General features: G+C 36.7%; 2 protein-coding genes and 1 long non-coding RNA gene across 3 annotated transcripts in view; all 3 read left to right on the top strand.

Annotated features, from left to right (window-relative positions):
- Positions 1-16,003, top strand: part of LOC136183047 (nuclear GTPase SLIP-GC-like) — a 68,775-nt gene that overhangs the window by 4,993 nt on the left and 47,779 nt on the right. The gene's annotated exons all lie outside the window — the stretch shown is intronic.
- Positions 629-10,634, top strand: LOC136183030 (nuclear GTPase SLIP-GC-like). The gene is made up of 16 exons (XM_065964747.1): positions 629-681; positions 2,730-2,946; positions 3,091-3,227; positions 3,348-3,351; positions 3,587-3,787; positions 3,898-4,076; positions 4,620-4,701; positions 4,788-4,875; positions 4,972-5,099; positions 6,375-6,551; positions 6,652-6,803; positions 7,953-8,076; positions 8,497-8,605; positions 8,699-8,832; positions 9,296-9,377; positions 10,549-10,634. Exons 1-16 carry the CDS (start codon positions 629-631, stop codon positions 10,632-10,634), a joined length of 1,953 nt encoding a protein of 650 aa, XP_065820819.1.
- Positions 10,753-14,326, top strand: LOC109976336 (uncharacterized). Its single transcript, XR_002277249.3, has 2 exons — positions 10,753-12,835; positions 13,445-14,326. It is a non-coding gene; the product is annotated as an uncharacterized lncRNA (long non-coding RNA).

The following is a 16,003-nucleotide window of genomic DNA, read 5'->3' as shown; positions in this document are numbered from 1 at the left end:
CCTTGAACCTCTCTGTTAACTTAGCTGTCATTTAATCAATGCAGCCAATCCTGTAGAAGCTATATAACTATTTGTACTTTACCCTGACCCTACCTGGTGTCAGGGCAGACCCCTTCACTTTCAGGTTCAGACGCCCCGTCTCCCTGTACCCATACAGATGATCCAGCCCTGCAGGCAACAGAAAAGGGAGATGAGCAGCGTAGTGTTAAATATGTCTACTTGCGATGGGTCCCCCGGGAGTTTATTGTTTTATTACTACAAAACAGGATAAAAATAATTAATTTAAAGAAGAATCCTGAGATAAAACAAAACATGTCTTCAGTCTATACTGCATATGGACAGTTTAAATCATTTCCCTGCTATTGAAAGGGCACTTTGTGCACTTACATGAACATTGGATTGTTAAAATAAGACCCAATTATGTTTTAAACTCTGAAAAACATTTTTGCAAGAGGCTGTAAAAGCCTGGAGATACTATCTAAGACATTCTAACTGTTTCAGAAGAGAACGGCTCTCTCATGCTCTACATTTATTTCCTCTCTTTGTAAAACGATATTGATACATTTGTCTTTTTTTCTCTACTTTCACTCCAACAGGAGAAGATGTACTGCCTGAAGTGGAAAAAATCATGGCAAGTGTTGAGAGTATGCTACCTCAGACAGAGCTCAAGGATTTTCTAGAGTAAGTAATACATTTTTTATATTGCATATTATTATTAGTTTTAGCGGACATGCTTACAAAGACATTAGTGACTGATCTCTGGAGTTGAGTCATTCATTTTGCAATGAATTTCTCCTATTCTGACTGTATTCTCTTGACAATGACCTGTGCCCATCACAAGTTCAAATCTGTTATCATTCTCTTTCCCTTTTTACTTATATAAAAACCTACAACCCAATTTCCTAGAAAGTTGGGACATTGTGTGAATTTAAATAAAAACAGAATGTGATGATTTACAAACATTTGGAACCCCATATATAACTGAAACTAGCACAAAAAAGACAATATATCTGTGGGTGAAAAAGTAACATCAGACTCGGAATGAGGATTTTGAAGTCAGCGTCTCGTTACTCATGCAGTGCACAGAATCTCACACAACATAGAGCTGTGGGAGAGGAGTTCCCCGAATAGAGAAAAGTCTCTGTATTTCAGCACAATGCAGATAACACTTGCTACATGCTACATAGATAAGTTACCTCTTCTCTGAAAGGCCCAGTTGTTCATCTTCCCACCACCTCCCACTAATAAGACCTCTAAAAGAACAAGACACTTAATCATTGTATGTGCATAGCACTCAGTTACACACTCAGTATATCAAATGTTGAAACTGAGAAATGTTATAAAAATAAACCCAATTTGAATCTTTATGCAATCTGCACGTTCTATTTAGATTTAACACAACATCCCAACTTTTCAGGAACTGGGATTGTATTTGACCTCTATGTAATTCATCACTACCCATGCATTTCAACATAACTTAAATCTTTCTTATATGTCAGAGAACTTCACCAGATTTATTTTTGGTTGTCAACTTTTATCAACTTTAAGGTTTTGTATAAACAATAACATGGCCTCTAAAAGTGTTCCTGTTTTCCAGCTTAACACAGAATATAAACAAAGGTCTTGCTGCAGTATATAGTGGCTGGTATGAAATCATTAAGGTTTGAAAAGAAAAACTTCTATTGAGTCAATTTTCACATTAAAAAAGAGAAACAAATAACCTGGGCAAACAAAGACGAATATAAAAGAACAGTAGGGTTGAAAGTGTTTTTGCTGCATAGACAATTATTTGGGACCCCCCAAAGAGGTTTTACCCAGCACCAAAGGAAAATCAAGACAAAAAAAAAAAAGACAATTCAAATCCTCACTGAATCTATGTTTATGTATCAAATGACTGTTGAACAGGTAGAACATGAACTAAAATATGACGTCTCTGACTTCCAGCAGCCAACTCCCCTCTCATCTGTTTATACATGCGGCTCGCGCTGGATAGCCAGCTGATGCACTGTTTGTTTGTTTGTTTGTTTGTTTTGACTGGGTCTGGACGCTCCGCTGACGACCGCCAAGTGCTAAATGCTGGTAGATTTTTCATTTGGCAAGTTCATTTCACAGAGCTATCCACCACATGGCGGGCAAATATTTACCCCAACAGTCATGTAAAAACTACACGGAGTTATAATAACGGAGTGTTCCCTGCTCCTCTGTCTGCAGACAGAGCATCACGGCGGCACGCTGAGACACACCAAAATAAAATGAACCATATCCTCTCCACTTCTTAGAGATTGCATGCCCCACATTGAACACCAGCCCTCTCGTAGGATTTTTTTGTACAGTTCATTTTCAATAATATGTATTCCATATTATTCCCTTTATGTACTTGGAAACCCTGGTCTATTTTTGAAGTGATTTTCATGTTCTGTTTGTATGCTTAAGTCAAAATATATATAACTGCTTTGCCCTCCTTGGTTATTTCTTGTTGGTATCTGAAATAAATTGTTGGTCTAAAGTTTGAATTCCTTCTGCAGGTCACCAAAACTTCTAAATAATTTCTCTGAGTTGAAGTACATACTGCTGTAATACCTTGATCCCACCACTGCTTGAATATAGAATTACTGATCCCAGGTTTAAACTGGGAGGATCCAGTGCAGACCAAGTCAATAATTTGATGTTTTTCATTGTCTTTCATTGTTTAATTTCCAAATTAATCAGTAAACACTTATTTTTAACAGGAAAAAAATTGGTGGTTTGAAGAAAGAAAAGAGGGAGCTGGTTGGTGTCTTTGGTCATACAGGAGCTGGAAAAAGCTCTCTAATAAATGCTGTCATCGGAGAGAAGGATCTCTTGCCCTCAGGAGATCTTGGTGCTTGTACTACAGTCATCATTAAGGTGGAGGCTAACAAGCAGAACCAGAACTATGAGGCAGAGATCGAATTCATCACAAAAGAGGTACAACCACCTTAATATGAGCACTTGTCACTTTTTAGAAAGTTACGATGTAGCTGCAAAAATACATTTGCTTATCACTTTGCTTCATGCATTTCTTTCATTTGATTCCGTGAAACTATGTTAAAAGATTTTCTTTTAAATCAGGATTTCAAGGAACATGTGCAGGGCTGTAAAAAAATGTTCCAGAATGATGCAGACGACCAAGAGGAAAATAGTGATGACAGTGACGATGCTGACAATATTAATCATGATGATGATAAAAGTCAGGCTGTTGAGGAAATGTCAGCAGTGTATGGAGAACAATGGAAAAACATATTGAAAAACAACAATTTCATGGATAAAAAACATTTCAAAAAAATTCCAGAATTCCTCAAGTCTAAAAAGAAGATCTTGTCCTTTAGAACGGTAAGTTATAGAATAAATCTTAGTGTTATTCTTTTATTACTGTAAGTGTTTTTAAAAAGAGTGACCTTGATCCTGAATAGAAACAATCACATATCAAAATGTACCATTCATAGAAAAATCATTTAGGACCTTGTCCACTAGTAACCAGATTGTCTGTGTAACCGATTGTCAATTACCCATCAGGATGTAGTACTATGTATCTAAATAAAATCCTCAATCATATCAATCATTGCAGGCTGAAGAGCTCTCTGCAGAACTTGTCAAATACACAAGAAGCAGCTCAGACGAAGATGAAGAAGTAAAGAAATGGTTTTGGCCCCTGGTGAAGTGTGTGACAATCAGGGTGCCAAATAATGACCTTCTCCAGAATGTCACACTTGTGGATCTACCTGGAAATGGGGACTGCAACAAGGGCAGAGATAAAATGTGGAAAGGGGTAAATCATGCATCGCTGTTTTATCATCTCGTATTAAAAGTGTAACTTTATTTTATTACAAAGCGCTGATATTTAGATATTCACAATTAAATTTGATTGTATCCTTCTAGGTTGTTCAAGACTGTTCCACTGTGTGGATCGTGACTGAAATTAAAAGAGCAGCATCAGAGGAAAAAGCATGGGAGATTCTGGGAAGTGCCAGCAGGTATCTTGGAAATGGTGGCCAGTGTCAGCACATTCACTTCATCTGCACCCACTCAGATGTTATTACACTGCCAAAAGGTCAAAGGTAAGTGATTTTTTTTCAAACATTATAATTATACGCAAACACAGATAAGTGTCAGTAAAAATAGTAAATGAACGCAATTGTATAAAAGATGTCCCCCTACCTAATGTGTTTACCACCACAATTAGGCTATAAACTATGTGAACAAAACAAAACAGTCCAGGCCTTACCTGCATCTTGTTGAACATCACTAGCCTTCCATTGGTGTTGTTCTCATTTCTCTCAAGTGTTGCTAACACAACTGGTGCTCCATCAAGATTGTTATCATCATCTGTTGTATCTTCTAGCATTAGGAATGTGTAAAGATCACTGAGTCGTGCAGGTTTTTAATACCAACATTATACACAATGTATCTGAGAATCCACTTTTACACTTTATTGTATAGATATATGATATGTGCTCATATGTTTGTGTGTTAAAGAGACAATGTTTTGCTTTTATTCTAAGAGGAACATGGACAACTGCAAACTAGAGATGTAAGAGTTTGAGGTTTCAGGGCTTCAGATATTGTTTGAGGCACTGCCTGATACTGATCTCTTCTAACAGTGTTGTTGAAGCCATAAGAGAGAGGAACAAGAAAGTAAAGGTGAAAGTGATGAAAAAATTTGGGGAACAAAGGATGGTCAAGGTGAGTTTCATAGACTGACAACCCAAAACACAAAGTTGTTCTATAACTGCAATCCCACCTCAAAATGATTCATTTTATTTTTTCAGAGACATTTCAGTGATGAATGTTTCAAAGTGTTCACAGTGAGCTCCACAAAGTTTCAGGACAAAGAATTGCTTGAACCTGCTGACACTGGTAGGTGATCCCCCCATGGAACAGTTAGTGGATTATTTAATGTTTATAACATGTGAAAAGTGTCTAAGAATATTGTTATGTATTTATTATTTACAGAAGTCCCTGAACTTCAGAAGATTTTGCAAAAACTCAATGACAATCACTCAGAGACACTGAACTACTGGTATGTGTCAGGAGCGTATGGGATACTGTCCTTAATTCAAGGGGCCCGCTGTGGAGGAGGGGTAAGATAATGTAACACTTTTAATCTGTTGTTGTTGTTCCTAATAGGAAATTATTAGGGCTGTCAAAATAATAAAAAAAGACAACTTTATACCAGCAACCTGTTTGAGAATATTTAGTCTCCGGTGTTTCCCACACAAACACGATACCTGGGCCCAAGTATATTTCCGGCCTGTTCTTATTTAATTTTTATTTTTATTCATAAAATTGCTGCATGCGCGCGAGAGAGAGAGAGAGAGAGAGAGAGCAAGAGAGAGAGCAGGGGGGAGAGAGAGAGAGAGAGCGTGTGAGAGAGTGAGTGCGCGAGAGAGTGCAGGCTCCGTGCAACCAGAGCCTCTGTATTATAAGGTTCTGCGTTCAACATAGCAAAACTCCCTTTAAAAAAAAATCCTTCTCGACTCCTGCGCATAGTTAAGACACAGCAAAATAGAGCAGAATCACATCAGCTTCCGAGCAAGAGAGGGAGAGAGGGTGAGCGACTGTCCGTACACTCTTGTAGGCCTAAATGCATCAAAACTGAAGCTTCTTCTGGCTCCTTTTAAAAAATGTTAATGTGTAGCTGCTTGCCACCGATTCTGTTCTGAACTCCAATAAATAACAGAATATCTGTTAATGTAGGCCTACAGCTGCTTTCTGTTCATTCAGTACTGAAGTCCTATAAATAACAGAATATCGAGTGGAAATTTTCAAAACGCGAGGCATACTCCTGGTGCTTGTCTGTGCGCATGCGCGAGCATAAATTGAGAAGATTAAAGTTGTTTGTTGCAAAAACTAGATTAATTTTGAGGGGAAAACACATTTGATATAAATACAACCCAATAGATACAAGACAGATAAGATAAGAGTACGACAAAAAAAAAAATTGGCGTTTTATGCTGAACGTTTTTTTGTTTTTTTATATTGTGGAGATTCCTTTGCATACCACCACAGGAAGCCCACGTACCACCGGTGGTACCATAGTTTGAAAACCACTGACCTAAGGGGAAATAATAATTTATTTTGTCAGACTATCTCTTAAAAACTGTGTTCCAACAAGATCAGTTATTATAGTGGCAAGTATATATTTTGACTGTAATACTGCCGCCTGTGTTGAATCACAACATAGTACAGGTATATCACGTCTTGTTAAGGGATACCTTTGTTTAATTATTAACAAATGAAGATATCATATTTCTGTCGTGTTTGTCTTATTTTATTAAATGAATGAAAGAAAGCCCAGAAAGGGGGAAGTGTAGTTTAATTGTTTTGAATTTTAAATGTTTTCTTTTTGATTTCAGGATACCGTAAAAGCAAAAGTGAAAGAAGTCCTGACAGACAAAATGAAGTTTGGACTTCAGGAGGTCCCAAAGTCCATGCAAGAGGCCACAGATGCTTTGGAAGAATGTCTCAAGCATGGGGTTGAGAACTCCAAAAGTTCATGTGATGATGTCTTGGAGTCCTTTTTAAATCCTAAGGTACCTGAATATTTTGTTTTCATAACAAAACCACAGATTGTCCAACCCATACTTAAATTATTAGTGTCTAACGAAATATCTAATTTTGTTTTTGTTTCAGGGAGGGGGAAGTGGTTTTCACATGACATTGAAATGTGTAATCGACAAGTATGGCGTCCACACCACAAGAAAAGGGAAACACTTAAACCTCAATGAGGATTTAGCTGCAAAGCTGATGGACAGCATTGATGAAGAATTTAGAAAGACCTTCCCGTAAGAAATCACTTAACGAGGACAAAGAATTGCCTCCTAAAAACGACAGCAAAGAGAAACTTATAAAATAATTGTATACAATGTAGTAATACAAATCCTTAAAACATTTTAAACATTTAACTAACATTTTTTTTTTTTTGCGTTGTGCCAAAACATAACAAAAGTTATGTCAAGAAACTTTAGAAAAAGAGCAGAGCTGTTTTAGAAACCACATGCTACATACTCCTGTTGAACATAGCATGCCGTATGTACTTCATATTACCTTCAACAGTAGTATGACTGCCAGTCTGTGGTTATTTTGCAGTATGCCAGGCCCGACTAAGCTGGTTTCTGGTCTTAGAATGCATTGGAATAAAAAAAGTAACAGCCCAGCTGACAACAAACGCCACTACAGGGTAGCATCCACTTACAGTCTGGAAAAAGCTGACGAGTGGTTAATTTAGATTTTCAGCATTTTGAGAATCAAACAAGTTGATGGTGGTATCTTTGTGTGGTTTGGTCGGATTGTGATTATTTCTCGGGACACAATGGCCGTTGCTGTCCATCATCTCTGACCTGGTGCTTTGAATTGTTCTGGGAAACAGTACGCAAGGACGACTGGCCTGATGCATATAATGTTTGTGCACCTCGCTCAGACCCCGTTCAGTACGACATCCGGATAGTTTTGGCATACTGTGGATCTCGGATTTGTTCGCATACTGCATACTGCATTCTGGCCAAATCAGTGCGTACTACTAATTTAAATTAGTTGGTGGTTTCAGAAAAAGCCCAGGTGAAGCCTGTACTCCATGTTGTATTATTAAAATAAACCCAACACAAGTCCACCATAAGCAAACCTTTGGCAGCATTTATGCGAAGGAAAACTGTCCTTCTAACCAGCAGTTACCTTGAGCACCCGGCTAATGGTGAACAGTTTTAAAAAAGTATTCAGATAGAAATTAAGGAGATGGATTGGGCTGTAAATTTAAAATTGGCTGTCAAGTTTTCCAAGCTGGATGAAGAAAACTAAGAACAAGACTATCGAAACATTTGTGATTAAGTTCAGGTCTATGTTGGATTCTGCCACTCCATCTGCTACAGCTGAAATTATTTAATTTGAAACTTGTCCGGTCTTACTTAATGAAAGAGCTACTTATGAACATGTTTCAGAACTGAATCAAATCCTGGACCATTCAACGGGACCATCAGTTCCTTTTCACTCGACACTGGGGAGCTGATTCAAAATCGGAAGTACAAAGACGTGGAACTGCAACTGGAATTTCTCAGGACTGAGGTAATAGAAGGAATAATTCAATCTAATGACTGATCAAGTAGTTTGTCGAGCAAATCAACATTAACCTGACGTTTGTGACTAATGTATGGAATAAAGAGAAAACATGCAAAAGTGAAACCAAAACAATGTTATTTATTCAGCTATAAACATTATATACACTGCCTATGAAGAACACCATCAATATAAGGGATTATATTAGGGATAATATTAGGGATGCACAATACGTTTTTCATCCTTGACATTAGTATACTACGTTAATGTAGGTCTATATATATATCTTTACTGATTATATTCTTAGGAGCAGGTAATTATCCGTATTGGCTTAATAAAATTCATATTGTGCGTCCCTAAATATAATAAATATTAGCCATTTAAATTAGAGGGTCTACAACACAGCTTGTTCTTTATCCTCTCTCTTAGGAAGAAAAAATAAAGATCGAACTCCAAGAAACCATCCGGCAGCGTAAGAAAGAAATGTACAACAGCCTGACGACAACAATCAAGGAAACCATGCAAACATGCTACGAAGGTAAGAGAAAAGATCTTGGCACATGAAACCTGACACTGAATCAAAACATTTAACATGAAATGTAATTCATTCAAATATTCTGTTTCATTGTAGATGCTCAAAAATGTGAAGGAAAAGGAAGACTAGAAAACACTAGGAAAATCATAAGGAAGCATGTTGATGCTAATAAGAACACCATGTTTGAGAAGGCTAAAGATGAAATGATGTCAAAACTGAAAAACCTGAAGGTTTGTCACATTATAAGTTGAATGTTGTGTTTTAAAGGCTGCAGCGTGGGTGAAGAGCCCAAGACTAATTCTCACTCTGTGGGACATTAAAGTAAACCTTGATTTTTATCTCGATTTTTATCCAAACTCAAAAGATAATAATACAGCAAAAAACGTTGCACAGTTTGATTATTTTATGGTTCAATAGAACATTTCTTCTATCATCAGGTGATGTGTATCATTGAGAAAATTACTTTTGCAATTAAAACACTGCAGTCAGTGTAACAAAAAAATACATTTTGCTGTTAAATATTACAGTACAACAGAAAAAAAAATCCTATAGAAAAATATTTAGCTTTTCAGTTTTCTGAGCAGCCCAGTGAACACACGTTTAACCTGTTACTTAACATAAGATCCAGAATATGTTGAACACTATATTTAAATGCCCTGGTAATACATTTGAAATATTTTGATGCCGATTTAGGAGGAAATCCTGAAGAAACTGAACGACACAATGAAGGAGTCTATTGGGCGCGCTCTCAATTCAGATGAACAATCACTTCCAGGTAATGTGGATGTTTAGAAATTAAAAATGATTTTGCCAAAATGTACTCTGCCTGTCACATTGGTGTTGCACAATAGCTCAATCGTGTCCCCTAGAACAGGGTTTCTCAAACTATTTAGCCCGTGACCCCCAAAATAACGGTGCCAGAGACTGGGGACCCCCACTGTCCCTGGAAGTTGTTAAAGCATTTAAAGCAGCACACACTAATAGGCATATCCAAACACTGGGATTAGTAAACACAAAAAAACACAGCAGCCTATAATAATTGTATTATTTCATTGTGTCTGTGTGCATTTTTATTTACAAAGAGCAACAGACACCTACATTGTTACATTCTTGTGCAAAGTTACATTAGAAAGATTTTTTACAAATTACTTTCATTTCATCACAGATCTCACTTTATTTTAAATTCAACAACTTTTTGTATATAATTTTACAATAATGGGTAAATGTGCAATTTTAAGTCACTTCAAATGTTTATTTGTTTATGGAAGGTCATGTTGCGACCCCCCTCTCAGTGTCTTGCGACTCCCCAGGGGGTCCCGACCCCCACTTTTAAACGAACATCAAGGAGGTGCAGGGCAGTGCAAAAACAGCAGACCTAGGAAGAAGATATACCTGCACACCTGCAAAAAAACAAAAATTATTACCTGAAGAAGACCTCTGGGGGAAATGTTGGGATTGTGATGGAATAAAAACTTTTGTGGCATTTGAGCAAGTGTGCAGGTATATCTTGTTCCTCAATAGTGTCCCCTAAAAAATGTTTACTACACAATCCAGCACATTTCACTGATGTACTTTATGTGGGTTAGGTATCTAACACGTCCAGTCCTGAATACAAGCCTGTGATATCTAAAGATACAAACAGGGAGTTCACACATGGATGTTATTTTGAAAATTTGATGTATTTATGACCATGGCAGAACAAAAAAAAAGACATTTCCCCACAAGGCAGGAAGTTCACATATATCTGCATACAATATGTGTGAAATGTCAGGTTTAATCCCAGCCTGAAAAAACTTCCATGCTAATATTCATCCATAGAAATATAGTCACCTACTAAGAGGATATTACAAGTTTTTGCTTTTGCCAGATTCTGAAGCAGATTATCTTCACACCAAAGTGCAAAGACATTTTTTTCCGAGGTTGAAGTTTAACTTTTTGTGTCTTAGATGTCAAAAAGGAGCTTGAGACGGTGACAAAATACTATCAAGTACTGAAGAAAAACACACATGAAGGAACATCACCAGTCAGGTAAAACTTTGTTTTTAAAGTAGATAATGCTCTGATTTTAAACTGTAAGAAATTGCTTCACTTATTTTTATAACAGTTGCTAACAATGCTTCTATTCACACTAGTGCTGATCAACCCGGCCCGTCATCTGCACAGGTAAGTTTAAGTAAAAGTGATGATTAAAAGTTAACATTCTGGTAGACAATGAAATGGTAATATGAAAGTTATCAGTAGAATATCACAACCTTTGTGTTTAACTCTCTTGTGGATATTTCAGGTTTACCTGATGCAGAGAAACAGCTGAGGCCTGTTTAACCACTGAGGGTCCCACAGGGAACATTGAAAAGTCAAACGAGGCTTCTGGATTTGGTCTCAACCTTTTCTTCAGGTTGTTATTTCTGCTCTCTTTTAAGAGGTTTGTTGACATGTTTGATGTGAGTTTCAGAGATGTTAGATTAGTGATAGGACAGTTTTCCTCTTGATTAGTTGTGGTGGGCCTCAGGCCAGAAATTGCAATGGGTGGTGGAGGGTCGGGGGGGGATGTTGTGTTTTCATGATAATCGTTTCTTTTTTCGGCCTTTTTGCCTTTATTAGATAGGACAGCTGAAGAGAGACAAGAAATATTGGGAGGAGAGAGTGGAGGGATGACATGCAGCAAAGGGCCAAGGTCGGATTCAAACCCACAGCTGCTGCTTAGGAATGTAGCCTCCGTACATGGGACATGACATAACCGTTAAGCAATCCAGCGCCCCTTTCATGTTTCTACCATTTTTTCAGCTAGACATCAACTTCTTTAATAATTCAGGTTTTTTAATTCTTGAAGATGTGTTTTTTTGTGAGTGTTTTTATTTTATGAATTTAGAAGTGGATGATTTGATGTACTCCCTGCAGTTTCACTGATTATTACTGCATCTTATTAAATCTTGAACCTTAATCAAAGAATTAAGATTTTAGGCATTTCAAGGGCTGATCTTGTTCTTTTGTGATGATTAAGGACAAGACTGTTTTTACTGGGATACAAAACTTAAATCTGTGATGATATATTAAGGGTGAAATAGAAGTTAATTTTATTATTAGACCAACTTTTCTTGCTTCCTGATATGAATTGTACAATGTTTTTTTTAAATGTTTTTAAGTCTTCACTGATTATAAATTAATTATAGCACCTCATGCAATAAATCTCCATAAAATGTAAATGTTGTTACCTTTTTATCTTTAATATGACTCTGATATAAAAGTCCTGCAGCTGCCCAAAAGATTTCCTTTCAAACCCAACGTGTTGTAAATACACAGAAGATGCTCATTTAAGAGACATGTTGGGGTTTTATGTTATAAGTGATGTTGGGTTTTAGATCAAAATGTGGTTATTTAATTGATATTAATCATTATCCTTAATAAATTATTAATATAAATTAACAATATTATTCAACTGATTTAATAAGAAATCACGGAAAAATTACCAAATTATCACAAAACCAGTCTCGAATTAATTAAATATTAATGTTATTCATAATTAATAACATGTATTTAATAAATTGAAGGCGTGAAATCCGAACACTAGCCCTCGCACCCAGCTTATATCACAATGCAAATACACCAGTAATCACAAATAACTGCTCTCTTAACTTAAAACAGAATTTATTTAACAAGCAGCATCAACTGCAATCAATGAAACTCAATCAAACAAATAACTACTATAAACTAAACTACAGCAAACAAAGTATTTACAAGTAAACAGTGTGGCACGTGTGTGGTTGTGTATGTGTGTGAGAAAGAGAGAGAGGGATAGGAAGAAGACAAGATGGCGGGGAAGCACCATGTAGTGACGTCACATGGGGCAAAATGGTGGACAACAAAGCCGTGTGGTGTGCGTGTGTCTGTGAGAGAGAGTCAACAAGATGTTGAGAGAGAGAAAGAGCACCATGTGGAGCTTCGTCAGGTAGGTACAAAATGGTGGACAACAAAGGGAGCTGTGTGGTTTAGTAACTATAACATAAACACCAGAAAACCAGTGAACGGATTCAACGGCAGGTACACTGGTCTTTCTGATGGTGAAAGAAGATAAGAGAGAAATCATTTTCTACACATATCAGAGTGGCAGTTGCCCTTGGTTTAAGCTATTGATTGTTTTATATAATAGTTGTGAAGAGTGAAGAGAAACCGAGCCGCCGGGAAGAGACTGACAAGGTCCCGGACCCCGATTCAGCCTGCACACACAGGAGTTCAGTGAGTTCCATTAAAGTTTTAAAGCAGACAGATTATGACTAAACGTTGACGTTATCTGACCTTCATCGCAATTTATCTGTTGTTTGTAATGTTAGATGGTTTAGCCTAACATATTCAACTGAGAGTGGTCAGGCGAAGCTAACGTGTATACCTGACAGCTACTTTCCCAAATATCATCAGTTATATCACCAGATATAGGCGACATAACTGTGAGGAGTACATTATTTGGTGAATTCACCACAATGGTGATGCAATACAAGTGCAAACACTGATTTCTCCACAGGGATGCTTTCAAAATTGTATTCTCATGTGAAGACGCCTATTTAAAATAAAGAAAAGCAAACAAGCAATAAATATCCAAACAAGCAATAAATATCCAAACAAGCAATAAATATCCATTGTTAAACTCTCCTCAGAGCAGTCTGCTGTGGAACAGTCGTTAATGGAAGTTTACTTTTAACACCCTGGCTACCACCTAGCATAAAGACATGTTACCCCATATCACCACACACATAATCAACAAAGACAAAATGATTTACATTTTGGGATCTACCTTTTCACAATGACAAAAAGAGTTTCCCTTGAAATAGACTGTTTCTTGTTTTACAGGTTTATGGTGAGGATAAACCCAGACAACACCAAATGCACTTCAAGGGTCCAGGTCAGCCAAAGGAGTGGCAAGACAGTCCAGCTAAAGGCTACAGCCGTGAATCCCCGAGTTGCATCCTTTCTCAAGGACTTTTTAGACTTCGACTGGCATGTAGCAAATAGTTGTTTGATGCTGTAATAATGTTAAACATTTCAAATGTTGCATCTTTAATGTTTAAAAAAAAGAAAATTAGAAATGTTCCTGTTGTGTTTCTACTTAAAACAAGGAACTCTTGACCTGTCAGCTGTACTTGTTCTAGCATAGGATGGGGGATTGTCTGCATTTTACAGTTACATTTGACAAAAAAAATCTGTCTTTTTTTCTTCATTCATTAAAACGAACAAAATACTTGTTGATACAGTGTATTTGAAGCTAGATTATATTTTTCATGAATTTGTTTTAATATATCCACTTTTTCCTTAGTTACAGCCTGTGGTTGGGGTTGCTATGACTCTATAGAATAGAGTAAGACTTCTCTTTGGTTAGTGTGTAGCTGATCCTGTGCAAGCCAATGTCACCTGAAAAAACAAACATCCCCAAACCCGAATGTTACTGCCGTCATGGTAGTTTAACTGCTCATGACTTTCTTTGAGTCATCAGCAGGGAAATTTCTGTATCTTTTTGCCAATTCTAGATAAAGTGGTGGCAACATGCAGGTTTGTAGCTGTTTCGCCTATCGAACTTGGTGACTTGTAGAGGATCAACAACACACTGACCTTCGTCTGTTCATTTCTTTTGGTCAGCCCTGCTGTTATGTATGTTCATGTTTTGTTTTTTATGTAATATTTTTGTAACACCGAACTGAGGTTGAGAAATAAAATGAAATGCATTTAACTTTCAAATATCATTCTCATTTATCATCATTTAGCTAAATAAACAATATTTTAAGTACAGTAATACACTGGCAACAGATATTCAGTAGAGGTAGGTTCTACAGCACTGTTATAATTAATACAGTAACATTAACATATACAATACTGTACTGTATTCAATTTCACAGCAGCATTAAAAAGTACAGTACTGTATTGTTTTTAATTTCACAGTAACAATCACAAATACAGTACTGAACTGTATTCAATTTCACAGTAATGTTAACAAGTACAGTACTGTATTGTATTTGGCTCTACAGTAATCAAAATTATACTGTAATTGCAATTACAATAACATTACTGTAAAGTATATCACAGTAAGTCACTGGCAACCAGCTGCCAGTATAATACTGTGATTATCGCAGCAACAGTCTTACAGTGTAGCGTTGATGAATAGGTGAAAATAGTTTGGTACAAATGAAGGTAAATAAAAACACATTTACTGTAAGCATTTTTAAACTGGTTATGAAGGTTTGCATGAGGGTGGTTGCGTGAGAGTCAAACAGATCTGACAGATAAAATAGTTACTGCAGGACTAGATTTTGATCTTTGACCACATAATGTAGGTGTAACTTGGCTCGCCATCAACCTTCAGAAATGAGACGAACAAGCCCTCCCTGTATTTTTACCAACTTATTATCTCTCTTCCTGGTGCCAATGGGTGAGATACTTTACATATCAGGCAGGAAGGTCATTATACAACATGATTATTTGTTTGCTAGAAACTACTGAATTTGTGACAGCTGGAACTTTTTTTTGGTTTGGTTTATTTAATTTTTATTTGTCACATCAAAGCTCCTGAAACAGAATACATTTAATGCTGTTGACTTCACCGCCTATTGAAGCGAAAGAGACCATCAGCATCTATTAGGTTATTACAAACGTCTGCCACCTGGTTGATGTCAGCCATTCACTGCACACTCTTTTATATCAATGCTCTACAAAGATTCACAAAAGCAGGAGAAGATTTCCTCTGAAAAGAAAAGAATACTTACACACACTTTGATGTGTACAAGACAAATCAGCACAGAGGTTAGAGGAAGCACTTAGCTCACAGAGGCTGCCAAAAACAACACAATCCAAACGATCCTCACTGTAGCTTTCATTTTAATATTTTGTTAAAAACAAGACTGAAACCTTTTACTGAAAGAGCCAATACCAATAAATCCTGTGAGGTTTTATTCTGAAAGTGTCATATGGCCTCTCCATAGGATCTGATGATGTGTTTTTCCAGGTTTTTTCCAGTATAAAGTGTCTCCTGCTGTTTTCTTTAACACTACTATATGAATCCTGTAATGTTAAACATTATGACATGAGTCTCACAGCTTCAAACGAGGGAAGCAGGAGTGATCCAGCTCAGGTTCATCACTGTTGTCCTGGATTTAATTTAAAGATAAAGATGTATTAAGTTTAAGAAAAGAAGCGTTATAATGTATACACTTCAAAGCAAACAGCTTAAATGTCTAAACTCTGACAAAAATGAATGTAAATGCTATTAAGCATTAAAAAGAATTAACCAAACTCATATTTAAAGTGAAGAGGAGAAAATAAATCTCTTGAATTACTTTTAAATGAAATGAACAGAACTGAACAGAAAGGTTACCATATCATGAGATAAAACAAAAGGTTAAAATTGACTCAATAAAAGAT

This window comes from Labrus bergylta, chromosome 16, assembly GCF_963930695.1.
Source record: "Labrus bergylta chromosome 16, fLabBer1.1, whole genome shotgun sequence".
Lineage (NCBI taxonomy): Eukaryota > Metazoa > Chordata > Actinopteri > Labriformes > Labridae > Labrus > Labrus bergylta.
The sequence above is the reverse complement of the archived record's forward strand: the minus strand, read 5'-3'. Positions and strand labels throughout refer to the sequence as shown.